Consider the following 13522-nt stretch of genomic DNA (forward strand, 5'->3'; position numbering starts at 1 on the left):
TTTAATTTTTTGAAATTCATGTTATAGGAAATGTGTAGAATACTGTGTTAGGACATCTAACATGTTTTGACAAAAATTTATGTTGTAGGAATTGCTTTTGTTCTGGTCATTTTCAGGTAGTTACCATTTTCGTGTGGATGAGTTTTGATTATATTAGAGGTAGAACTAGGAGAAGTTTTGTATGAGAGAGTTTTTTCATTTTGTACACAGAACAACTTTAGTCGAGTGAAAATTTTATGATTCGCATTATTACACATCTATTTGGTGACTCCAAAGTGCTCTTTGAGTGGTTTTCTGCTAAAAATATGCCCAAGTTTTTATGTTAAGACATTTCAGGTCCTAAATGGAGGTTAAGGACAAAGATTAACAAATACTAAGTCGAAGAAAAGGATGGAATGTTTGAGATGAGCTATTAAGCATCCTCATCGGGTCACCCAGGCGTGAGTGGCTTGCCTTGAGAAAGGACTATTTGAATCCCAGTGTTTAAAAAAAACATAATCTCATGGGAATGATGATCGCGTGTGAAGAAGGCTTCCGAAACACACTTTTTCCAAAAAAAGGTACATTGCCAAAAATATGGCAGACGGTTCGAGAAAGCTCAAGAAAGGGCTACTTTTGGCTTTTAGAGTTCAGAAGAGGAATACACAAAAAACCAAAGAATAAGAAGATTGAGAGTCCGTGTTTGAGTGTGAGTGCGAGTTTTTCATGAGTGAGAGTGCGAGTGAGATAGCTCGGGGGTGGTCGGCAGGTGGTTCGGCTCTAAACAAGAGTCCTCCTCTTGTTATCTATTGTATGAGAGATAGATATAATCAAAGACTCTATTCTCTCTATTTGTGCAAGTTTTATATTTCTTGAATTATATTGTGATATTTGAGTCGAAGCCTCACATGTGTGGGATAAAACCCATGATTTTGTATTTCAAGACACAAGATAGCAAAAAACGTGTGGGAAAGTGATAAATATACCACAAACAAGTGAAAAATAATCGTAATACATTTTATTTTTTATGTTTATAGATGAAAAAGTGTTTTACGAATTAATTTATGATATTCATTCAGTATAACTTTTTTTAATGATATTCATTTGGTATATCTTCTTTATGATATTCATTAAATATATCTTTTTTATTAACATTCATGGGTACTCCTTATGGCTTCATATAATATTGTACGTATGTTTCTCTTTAAATTAAAATAGTGACTTTAAGCTAATGTTTATAGAAGAATGTAATATTGTGCTAATTTTGATTAGTATTTCTATGTTAAAATTTGTATATAACTTAGTATTTTGACCTTTCTTTTGAAGCCACTGTTGAGATATTTGATTGGGTAGGCTTTAGAACGCATGAGGCTAAGCCACTTGTATGGAAACAACTAGAAAAAACATCATCTATTACATATTAACCATGGACAACCAAGGCACAAGGAGAGGAGAGAAAAGAGAAATCCTAGATTTTTAAAAAATAAGAGGACAAAATCCATTCGATTGACCCTTTGTATCCCGGATTCCATTCCTACCTTTTGCTTCTTAATGTCTTTTACATACCATGGCAACGCATGGGTTGAGTACTAGCTACTCCAAAAGAAAAACATTCAAAAGCCATTCTAAAAGAAACCATTACGGCTACATAATTACAAGAGCACGTGAAGGGGGGACTTTTTGAGATCATTGAATTTCTTGGATTGGAATTTCCTAAGGCTGACTCAACCTTTTTCATGAAATAGCTTTCCGTTCAAAGTTAATTTTTATAAAAATATTATTCCAAAAGAAAAACATCCATTCACATAGTATTCCAAAAGAAAAACATCCATTCTCGCATCAAAATATCCAAAGCCCTACATCAGTTTATACAATCAGACCCTCTTCAGAAGATCCAAAAAAAAAATCCATTCTAAAAGCAACCATTACGAGATCATTGAATTTCTTGGATTGGAATTTCCTAAGGATGACTCAACCTTTTTCATGAAATACCTTTCCATTCAATGTTAATTAGAAAAAACATTATTGTTCCAAAAGAAAAACATCCATTCACATAGTATTCCAAAAGAGAAACATCCATTCTGGCATCAAAATATCCAAAGCCCCACATCAGTTTATACAATCAGACCCTATTCAGAAGATCCAAAAAAAAAAACCATTCTAAAAGCAACCATTTCGGCTACCACATTGAGGTAATTACAAGAGCAGTTGAAGGGGGGGGACTTTGAGAATTTCTTAAGGGTAACTCAACCTCTTTCATGAAGATAGCTTACTACGTTGGAAGATTTAAAAGGCGCGAAGGCAGCGGTGAGCTCGTAGGTGGGATCTCCGGTATGGGCAGCGTACCTTCCAACATTTGCACCACCTTTCCCATGGCCGGCCTGGCCTGCATATCTGTTTGAATGCAGGCGAACGCCACTCTCAGCACGGCATCCGCCTGCTGTAAGTCCACGGAAGCTTCATCCATTCTGGCGTCCACCACCTCCTCCGCCCTCTTGCCATACGCCCACATGGGAAAACACCATTTCTCGTCGGTCTCCATCATGGCCGACTCGGTGAAGAGATAGTTCATCCTTCCACTCACGATCTCCATTATCAGCATCCCATAGCTGTACACGTCTGCTTTTGCAGTGATGGGCAGATTGGAAACCCATTCCGGTGCCAAGTAACCCCTGGTGCCCCTGATAGTACTGGTCATCTTCACCGTGTGCTCTCGGCTGTATAAGTAAGCTAGCCCGAAATCGGCCACCTTAGCACAGTAGCTCCTGTCCAGCAGAATGTTTTGTGGCTTGATGTCGCAGTGCAGAATGCAATCTAAGCACTCCTCATGCAAGTAGTTTATTCCCCTGGCTACACCCAAGCAAATCTGGAACCTTGTTCCCCAGTCTAGTGCATTGATCTGGCCTGAATTTTCATCGAAGAGTATTTGATCCAGAGAGCCATTCTCCATGTACTCGTACACCAACAACCTGTGGCTGCCCTCTGCACAGAAGCCAAGTAGGCGGAGCAAATTGATGTGGTGGATCCTGCCAATTGTGGAGATCTCTGCCCTGAACTGCTTTTCCTGTTGTGAAACGCCCTCCAGCTTCTTCACTGCCACCACTTCTCCATTTCTGAACTGCCCTTTGTAGACTGTCCCAAAGCCTCCTGCTCCTAGCCTGTGGCTGAAATTTTCGGTTGCAGCTTCTAGCTCCTGGTAAGAGTACACTACAGGAGATCCAGACACAACCTCCAGGTCTCCAATATGAAGCCTTCTGTACCTCAATTTCTTCCTATACTTTCCAATGAACACTGCGACAGTAGCAACAAAGCAAAAGACTTGTGCTGCAACCACAACAGCTAAGACAATGACTACCACCTGTTTATCAAAGCCTCTGATCACACCACGGCTCAAGCCTGTAGTATTGTTGATATCTCTAGTGTTGGATTGATTTGAGCTTGGTGGTTGCCAGAGGGACTCGGAGCTCCACTTTGTTGCAGTGTCCACGATAGCCGGGCTAGATACCAGGGGGTCAGAATCAGAGATTTTCAGGAAGACACGGTGTTTCTGTGATCCTGGCATCCAGCCGTTTAACACACGGCTCTTCAGCCAGCACTGACCGTCTCCAGTTTGCCAGTACACAGCAGCCAGACAAGAGCAGTTGTTAGAGCACTGCTGTTTGCATTCTTCCTCCGTCGAAGATAAGAAATTTTGGTAATCATTGAATGGGAAGTCCGTGTCTTCCATCTCTACATATCTGCTGCTGCAGTCTATCGGGTAATTTGGACGGCATCCACTAGACAGATCAGTGGAATCGGCGGCTGAGAAGCCTGGTGGGCAGATGCAAGTGGGCTGCGGCTCATAGATGCATACGCCGTAGGCGCCACATAGCTGGGGTACGAACTGACAAACGTCTGTCATGGCAAGCCAGACACTGTTCCACTGAGCAGACGCTTGCTCCCAGCTATACATGCGGAGGTTGCCGTCCACGTCTAGGGTAAGCCTGCGTGTAACGTTGGATCCATAGTCGTCAGAAATGAATGTTGAGTTGATGGATGATGGGGAGTTGTATCGATTGATTTTTCCGAGTTGATCGAACTGGAAGAAGATGGATTGGGCGGGCGTTCCTTCATCGGAGAATGATCCCCATTGCCATTGCCAGTAAGCCGAGGGATTGGTGGTGTTGGTAAGCTGAAGAACTCCGGTGGAACTGAAGGTAAGAGAGAACCTCCCGGTGGAGAAGTTGTCGGAGCGCATAGCGGAAACCAGCTGCAATTTGGTGGTGAAATTCTGGTCTGGGAGGAGGGTATCGGAGGGATTCTGGAAGCTCTGCCAGACAGAGCCGGAGCTCTTGAGGAGGACCAGGTTACCGGTATCCAGGAGCTGGGCGCGGAGGACGCCCTGATTGGACGTGTTGGAGGACCAAATCAAAGAGGGCGAGATGGAGGGGTCGGAGAGGCGAAGTTCGCCGGAGGCTGACAGAGTGAGTTTGGCGGAGGCCGACACTGCAGTGTTGCGGTTGGCCACCCACACGGGGGGGCCGTCGGGGGAAACAGCAAAAGAGATGGCGAGGTAGAGATTCGTAGAGTTGGAGCTGGAGGAGAAGGAGGAGGGGGAGCGGAAAGAGAGCAGAAACGCTGAATTGGAGGAGTTTAACGGCCGGGACGATGGGGTGAGAGAGGATCCTAAAGCTAAGATTCCGTCTTCTTCCGCAGCCTGCAGTAGCGTACATAAGCTGAGAAACAGAAGCAACATGAGCAAGGCCTTCACCATGGTTGAACACCTCCACTTTTCCAACACACTTCTTCTCCTCCACAAATACAAAGCAACAACTTGTGTACAAAATATAAAGCAACAACTTCTGTACAAAAGCAGGCCTCCAGCCTTACGTTTCAAATACGTTCCCTGGGTCCTTTCCAAGGTAAAGCGTGCTTGACGGGGCGGAGTCCCGTCAAGTTTTAAACCCTAGTTCTCCTACAAAGCAACAACTTCTAGAAGTATAGAAGCCTTGCGTTTCAAATAAGCTCCCTCCGTCCCTTCCAAGTTCAAGGTCCATGGTGTATGATATATGGAGTCCCATCAAATTTTAAACCCGTACTCTTGACCTTGGCCAGTTTTACTTTTGAAAATTTAAACATCAATCAGATTTTTAAGTAGATTATTCAATAAATATCTAAGCCATTATTTTAATCTAAAATTACACCGAATTGAGGATTTTTTTCTACTATTAATCATAGCCTTTATTATTGCGGGCGAGCTAAGATATTATCATATATATATATATAGATATTTAAGAACTATTCACATAAATGTTTCGTTAAGAGAGAAACATGATGCTAATTAAGAAATTTATTAAAAAGATCATATTAGGGAATTTTGGAAAAATCCATGCAGTTTTAAAAAAAATCACCTCCTTGCCTACGAAGCAACAACTTTTTTTTTTTAATGCAAAGAAATTTAAATTAAGTATCAAAAAAGATACAGCACCCTAAGGTGAACACTGGAGCTTATGGACTTTCCTAAGCAGTAGATCCACAGTAGCTTTAATCTTCCCTCTCCCTAGTCCTTGCTAATACAAGACCTTCTACCACTAGATTCCTTACTCTCCCTATGGAGCTATAGTCACAGCTGGATCCCCTGTGTAGTATAGCATTCCTAGATTCCCATATCCTGCTTAGTATCAAGCCTCTCAGTGTTTGCCACACTTGATATATGGTAGGGTTCATCCTACCCTTGCATCCAATGACTGCTTGCTTCCAGTTGACCTTGTCAAGCACTCCACAGTCACTGAGGATTCTGCTGACTGCTGCCCACACAGGGTACACCTCCTTGCACTCCCAAAAGGCATGCCTCATAGATTCCTTATGGGTTTTGCACCTGGGACAGTAAGGATTCCCCTGGCTCCACTTGCTGGTTATGCCCCTAACTGGTAGTTTCCTATTCAATATTCTCCACAGGAGTAGGTCCAATCTGCCTGAGCCTGTAGAGCCCCATGTCTGTCTGGCTCTCTGCCTGCAATAATCCACTGTCAGAGTGCAGTTTTCCTTCTTCCAGGCAACAGCTATTCTCATAGCCCATTTCTGTCTAGACACCTTGGGTCTTATGCTTGGGAGGGACCAATACTTGAAGCTAACCCTTGTGGTCACCATTGGGGAGGTGGGCCATTCCCTCCTGATATTGCTCAGTACATGAAGCATCAGTCTTTGCTCTACATTGTTAAGTGCATTCCATCTACCAGCAGGGATCAGCCATTGTTTAGTAGTGGAGCACCAGATGTCCTTGAACTTTGCCAAACCCTTTGCTTCCAGCCTTTTTGCTACTCTGGGGTTAGCTTCCACTGTTGGGACACCATTTTGCATTGCATCTTTGCAAAGCCATATGCTCTGCTCAAGGGATGAGTCAAACCGGGAACCAATCCATACTGCCTCCTTAGTTGTTGCTTTCCAGCTGTTTACTAGCTTCATGGTAAGGGAGGAGTTCCAGCCCTTTAGCTTGTCAGGGTGCATTAGCTTATCAATCCAGCTTGTATTGAGCCATTGGGAGCCTTTAAGTGAGGCCTGCTCAATTCTCCACTTAATGATCTGTGCCCAAGGTTGTGGGCTGTCCAGTTTGGGGATCCATTTGTTAAGCAGGCCTTGAGCCTTAGCTATGATATCAGGGATCCCCCAGCCCCCTTCCTCCCTAGGAGAGCAGATCTGCTCCCATGAAATAAAGGACCATGACCTCTTATGTGCAAAACTCCAGAGGAATTCTCTGAACTGCATTGCAAGCTTGTTCCAGTCATTACCTGAAAACTTCAGTAGTGTGGCAACATACACAGGAAGTGCCATGAGGATGTGCCTTAGTGCAATGATTATGCCAGCCAAGCTGAGTCTTAAATGGGCCCTGGCTTTGATTTTCCCTCTAATTCTATCACTAAACCAGGTAAAACATTGGTGGGGAGTCAGCCCCAGCCCTATAGGGTAGCCCAAATATCTGATAATCTTCCCAGGACCCAAGTCCTTCAGCCCCAAAGAGGCCAAACAGTCAGCCCTATCAGAGAAGCTCAGTTTAACACACTCTGTTTTGTGAGGGGCAACAACTTCTTCTCCTCCACAAATACAAAGCAACAACTTCTGCATAGAAGGAGGCCTCCAGCCTTATGTTTCAAATCAGTTCCCTCAAACCCTTCCAAGGTCAAGCGTGCATGGCATTTGTCAAAATTTTGGCCAGTTCTACTCTTAAAAATTTACACCAATCAAAATTTTAAGTAAATTATTCAATATCTAAAGGTCATTATTTTAATCTAAAATCACATTGAAGTGACGATTCTTTTCTAGTACTTATAGTAGTCTCTATTATTTTACTGGGTGTAAGTCAAGATATCCTTTTTTTTGGGGGGGGGTAGAACTATTCAATCTTTTTACGTAAATCTTTTCATAAGAGATAAACATGATGCTTATTACGAAATTTATTAAAGCTGCATGCGCTCTCCGTGGAAATTTTTTTGATATACAAGTTACAAAAGGGGACAAAAACATATATTACCTTTCGGAATACAAATCATTTTGAAGGTTTTGTGCTGTCACAACTATCATCAATGTGTTGTTGCTATCATACCTAAGCTTTTCTACCAACCTCAATAGTGAATAGTTCATTTTGCTATCATACGTAAGCTTTTCCTACCAATTTCAATAGTGAATAGTGTATTTTGGCTTTCTATCCTATTGGCTTCAATCGTCAGCACCTACCATGAAGTAGGGCCACCATTGCCTTTGAAAAAGTGTGAGTAAGTGTGTGTGTGAAAAAAGCACCTAGTCTAATCCGAGTTATGTTGAGACCGTAGATGAGGTTTAGTTTCGGACTTGACAAGATCCTTCGTGTGACTGTGAGCATGTCCTCCTCGCTTGGGGGTGTGCAACATTTTTAAAAATTTGCATAGGATCTAATAAGTGCACGATTTTTAATTATTTTCGATACTTAGACTACAAAGGTAGACTTTTTGGAATTCATTCATAGGGCTTTCTATCTTGGATTGTCTTGTCTACAAATATCAAATGCAGTGCTCAATCCCAATCCTATAGAGTTATCATAGGAGGTGGTGCACAATTATCCATTTTGCCATTAGGCCTCAATAGGTAAAAATCTCCTATGAAATGGTTATGCACACTTATTCAAGCTTACACTACACCTCTGATCGATAAATAACACATGCATGATGACCTTTCTCAACACTTCACCATTTGTAAAAGATGTTCCTTTTTTCGTATGAATATGCTTGTGATCCATGTCTAAAGTAGATAACTGCAAGAAATACGGGAGGAGAGAGAAGAGAGAGATGCACTCATCACATGAGGTACCACACGTGCAGTCTAGGGGAGTACCACCTTGCACTCATCAGGGAGTACCACCATGGAAGCTTGGCATGAGAGCTCCAAGAACATGTTAAGTGATATGCCAAAAGTATCAAAAGGGTACAATACCTTTTATCCCCCAAGGCCCCCATAAACCCACATATGTAAATGAACCTATGCCCAAAGTGCATAGGCCTATTTCCCATGTGAATGTGCACCTAAACCTCTACATTACAAACCATCCCTTCCTACAATGATTTCATCCTTAAAATTGAAGGGTGTTGGTGCACACAAAGTATACAAAGGCCATATACAAAATACAAAATCACCTATGTGACCTCCATGCCCTATAAAGCAACAGCTTCTTCTCCTCCATGCCTACAAAGTAACAATTTTTGTATAGAAGGAGGCCTCCATCCTTACGTTTCAAATGTGTTCCCTCAGTCCCTTTCAAGGTCAAGCATGCATGGCATTTGTCAAGGTCCTTGTTGTAGGCCTATATATGGAGTCCCATCAAGTCTTAAAGACTTATTGTCCTCCATGCCAACAAAGAAACAACTTCTGTATAGAAGGACACCTCCAACCTTACGTGTCAAATAAGTTTCCTCAATCCCTTCCAAGGTCAAGCGTGCATGGCATTTGTCAAGGTGCATGGTAGAGGCCCATGTATGGAGTCCCATTAAATTTTAAACCCTTCTTTTCGCAAAAGAAGACTCTTGACCTTGGCCGGTTTTACTTTTAAAAATTTACACATCAATCAAAATTTAAGTAAATTAGTCAATATCTAAACCATTATTTTAATCTAAAATCACACCTAATTGATGATTTTTCTCTACTATTTATCACAGTCTCTGTTATTGGGTGCGAGCTAAGATATCATTTTTTTTTGTGAACTCTTCAATCTTTTTATGTAAATGTTTTCTTAGGAGAGAAACATGATGCTTATTATGAAATATACTAAATCCGTATTCACTCCTTGAGGATTTGGTTTGATATACAAGTTACAAAATCAATAAGGAGACAAAAACATATGCTTCCTCCTTGAAGAAATCATTGTCAAGGGCATCCTCGCGTCAATATTTTGTTGCTATCATACCTAAGCTTTTCTACCAACTTCAATTATCAATAGTTCAATTTGTTACTATCATAAAAAGACTTTCTTTCCTATAATTAGCTTCAATTGTCAACACCTACCATGAAGTAGGGCCCCAGTTTCCATTGAAAAAGTGTAAGTGTGTGTGTGTGTGTGAAAAGAGCACCTAGTCCTATCTGAGTAATGTTGAGACCGTAGATGAGGTTTAGTTTCAGACTTTAGACGAGGTTTAAGAGGGAGATGTTGTAGTAAATTTCTCAACACTTTGCCATAATTTTGAAAAAACAACACATTTTTTCATTTAGGATAATGCATGATTTTCTCATACTCTCCTCTATACAACCTACAATCATTGATGCAATATAAGCATGTACACGCATGGATATGCTTGTGATCCATGCCTAAAACTAGATAACATAGAGAATGGATGAGGCGGGCATGGACACTCTCCTCTATAAAACACAAGCATGGATATGCTTTTAATCACAATAGCTAATTAAAAGCATGGATATGCTTTTAATCACAATAGCTAATTAACTGGAAAACATAGACCTTGCCTCAAGATCTTGACTTTGGTAACACATTATTTTTGGGAAATAATTTTATTCATAGGAATATATAAAAAGACACTCAATTTTCACATTCAAGAACAATTCCTACAAACATTTTGAAATATGGTCACTCAGTTATGGGTCCATCTATATTAAGTTTATAGATTTAAAATGATAGGCTTATGATAAGCTTCTAGAGTTTCACATTTTTGAAGACATAAGAGAAGTTGAAGCTTCCTTCATTAACTAGTCATTTATTTATCTATCTCCCTTTCTTTTTGTTGTGGGTCCATCAACTTTTTGTGGTTATCCAATATTTTAGCCAATCATATCGTAGTGATGTGTGGATGTAGGTAATATTGGCAGTGATGTGAAGATGTAGGCTAATAATGAGCCGGGTTAATTTCTCCTAAGGAGATTTTTTTCCACGAGCATGTGTATGCACTCTTATGAGTGAGTGTGTAAGTGATCTTATCATGCAACCTTATCATGTCACTTCATTGTACTTTACAAATTACCATGTGCAAGTCATCAAATTGCATGATGCCCGTGACTTCCATTACCTCCATTTGGATATAGCATATTCTGTAAAGGATCAATAGTCCAGCTCTGCAGAGTAAGAAGGTAGGTCATCTCTGTGGTAGGAGCGGTAGGCACAATTCACTATCTCCCAGCCCTTGGAGTTGAGGTAGTGAAGGCTTCCGCGCTATCATTTTGGAGGGGTATGGGTACGAACACAAGCCATCTCAGACGGAGAGATCAATGATGTTGTGAAGGTCCTAGGGTATCCCAAATTGGAGTAGATGTGACCAACATATGAGGTTATCTTGGAGAGGGTGGGTAGGATGGTCAAAGAAAATGTGGGGGTGGGGGTGAAGGAGATGAGGCCTTGGAAAAAGAACTAGGGGAGTAAGGTGATGCTGTAGAGGGGGAGTTTGGTGAGGATGTAAGCATAGGTGGTATGAGATATTGGCTCATCGAGGAAGATGTTGTGTTGTAGGAGATTGAGGTGGATCGTCCTGTAATGGAGGTTTAGGAGCTAGAACGGGTTTTGGGGAGGGATGGCGAGGTCAGGGAGTTCTGTCTCACAAAGTCCATTAGGGCATCCACCTTCCTGTCTGTGGTGGCACTAGAGGAGGGGGAAGAAGGTGTTGGTGGGGGCTACGCTACTCTTGCCTCTGTGACTTCTAGATGAGCCTCTTTCTCATGGAGTGTCTCCTCTAAGATATCTCGGTAGCGCTGAAAGTCGAGTCCGATCTTGTTGAGGGCTTCTCCTAAACGCTTGTTGCTTGTTGCTGGAAATATTTGGTTACAGCTTGGGCTAGAGAGAGGTCATTGTGGTCCCTTTGTGTGGCTTTATATGATGCTTAGAGATGGTGCTGATGCTTAGAAACGGTGGAGATGTCCTATATCAATTAATTCTCCTTCTCATCCATCACCGTCTCAAGATGGAGGTTGTTGAGGTTAAAGGTGTACAAATCATCAGCAGTTTGTCGCCTGAGCTTTTTCGAGAGCAACATTTGTCATTAGGCCATCGTTAAAACCTCTTGCTGGTGGTAAATGTAGTCAGTCATTTGGGTGATGAGATTGTGGGCCATGTGAGAGAAGCCTAGGGCAAAGTTTGGGACTTTCTCATGTGGAGCATGGACACTTTCTACGTAGGGTTCATTGGATCTGAAGGTGCATGTCCTTCACCCCAACAGATGGTCTCTAGAGTGTTGAAGTGGGAGGAGTGAGGAGAGGAGAGGATGGGCTCGCATTTGAGTAATGAGGGGGAAAGTCAGATGTTCCTTCAGGGGGGGTGGGGTTTCAAACAAATTGTGTTCTAAAAAATCCTGTAGCTAGGCTTCCTGCTCAGCTACCTTTTGTTGTGCCTCTTTAGCTCTTTGCTCTCCTAGGGTAGGGCCTTGGCTGGCTATGGGGAAATGGGCTTGTTGCCTTTGGGTTTAGGGTGATGACGCTTTGCGAGTGGTGATTGGGGAGAGTATTGGGGTGGACGCATAGAGATTGGGACTATGTTCGGCCCAATGCGTTGGACAGCTCTCAGAAGCTCCTCCCACCCTGGAGCATGGTAGAGGACTTTGGTCATTAGGGTTGCAGAGCTACAAGCTTTCCCGGAGGATTGGATTAGAATGTTCCCTCGAGAACTCTGGCCAATAAGGACAGGGTTGCGGGGCTAAAAACCTAACAGTCCTCAATAAAAATGATAAAGCCCTTGCCGCCGGCATCACCATCTCCTCCTAGGTGATGTTACTCCATTCCATGCCATCCTTGGTGGTTTGGCCCCTATAAAATCCTTTCGCTAACCATAGGGCATTGGTGAGCCTCACATATGATTGGTCGATTCTAGGGAGATAGAGGGCATCTCAGATGAGATCTACACTGAGGTGAACTCTCTGTGGTGGCTGCCCTTCATTCTCTAGCACCTCTCTAACTGCTGGTTGGCATCATAAGTCTCTATTAAGTATAAGCATTTGTAAAGGTTAGGTCCCCATGCCTCCATGGTAGGTAGGCCTCCAAGTCCTAGCCTGAGGGCCCATATAGTACACTAGCTTATCTTCCACTCTGGGATTGTTCTTCACGAACAAGTGGACTTTGTGTCCTGTGACCTCCTTCATGAGCTCCTCCCCCAAGCGTGATAGTTGGGTTGGGTGTCAGCCGCATATTCCTCGAGTGTCCCCTCCCGACGGGCACTTCTTCCTAAGGGTTAGGTCCTTAAGGGTTTCTAGTGCTGAGTCAGATGAGTCGGCCATGGTGAGGGAGGGTGGTGAGTAAGGGAAGCCTTCAGAAAAACATTTGCAACAATTCTAGTGGGCTAAAAGCGAAAAGTGATGAAATGAGGGGGTGGGGCCCTATATATAGTTTTCCACAAGGACACGATCTTGGCAACCTGAATGGTACGAGACTAGCATTCCCAGGAAATGGTCGTGGAAACTTGAATGGAATGGGCATACCATTAAGGTTCCTCATTTGGTACAGGTGTGGTAGCTATTTGTGGAAGTTGTTTGGAATGGGCATACCAACTGTTTGGAATAGGCATGTTCTTTGTTTGGAATGGGCATACCAACTGTTTGGAATAGGCGTGTTCTTTGCGTGGTGAGCATGGAACGGGCATGGCATCTGGAGAAAAAAGTTGAACGGCCGTGGCACAGAAGGGTCATGGCAGTTCAAGTGGATGTTGGTACGATCGTGGAAACTCAGAAGGGGAATGGTACAACTGTGGCACTTCATGTGGGGGTTAGTACGACCTTTGAAAATTGGGTACAGACATGGCAATGCTGAAGTTTTGAATGGTTTGGTCGTTTTGCAAAGGGGGTGGTGAATGGTATCGCTGGTATGGCCATGGTGTGGGTAGATAGTTTTTTTTTAGGGCACCCTCAAAATAAGTTTTGTACTCTTGGGCTATGATGTTAGCACCCCATTGTGGGTTTTGTACTGACTATATCCTCAATTCACCAAATGGAGTAGCCGGTTCCAATTAGTTGATGAGGCGAGGGTGGGACTTCCCTGGGAGTTGAGAAGCTATAAAGCGTGCTTTTAAACCCTTGTTCTCCTCCACGCCTACAAAGCAACAACTGCTATAAGT

At 42.7% G+C, this 13522-nt stretch overlaps 2 protein-coding genes across 2 annotated transcripts; both read right to left on the minus strand.

Annotated features, from left to right (window-relative positions):
- Nucleotides 1-2006: 2006 nt before the first annotated feature.
- On the minus strand, nucleotides 2007-4992 carry LOC147607032 (G-type lectin S-receptor-like serine/threonine-protein kinase At1g34300). Its single transcript, XM_086790966.1, has one exon. It carries the CDS (start codon nucleotides 4730-4732, stop codon nucleotides 2252-2254), a length of 2481 nt encoding a protein of 826 aa, XP_086647092.1. The 5' UTR covers nucleotides 4733-4992; the 3' UTR covers nucleotides 2007-2251.
- Nucleotides 4993-5502: 510 nt separating this feature from the next.
- LOC147607033 (uncharacterized) lies at nucleotides 5503-6789 on the minus strand. Its single transcript, XM_086791480.1, has one exon. The coding sequence runs from the start codon at nucleotides 6787-6789 to the stop codon at nucleotides 5503-5505; it is 1287 nt and encodes a 428-aa protein (XP_086647606.1).
- Between the last annotated feature and the right edge of the window lie 6733 nt (nucleotides 6790-13522).

This window comes from Cibotium barometz, chromosome 56, assembly GCF_041138505.1.
Source record: "Cibotium barometz isolate CiBa-2024 chromosome 56, ASM4113850v1, whole genome shotgun sequence".
NCBI classification, from domain to species: Eukaryota; Viridiplantae; Streptophyta; class Polypodiopsida; order Cyatheales; family Cibotiaceae; genus Cibotium; species Cibotium barometz.

What these genes read in the sequence shown, in the direction of transcription:
- LOC147607032 (XM_086790966.1), bottom strand. Translation starts at nt 4,732, where the DNA reads ATGGTGAAGGCCTTGCTCATGTTGCTTCTGTTTCTCAGCTTATGTACG.
- LOC147607033 (XM_086791480.1), bottom strand. Translation starts at nt 6,789, where the DNA reads ATGGCACTTCCTGTGTATGTTGCCACACTACTGAAGTTTTCAGGTAAT.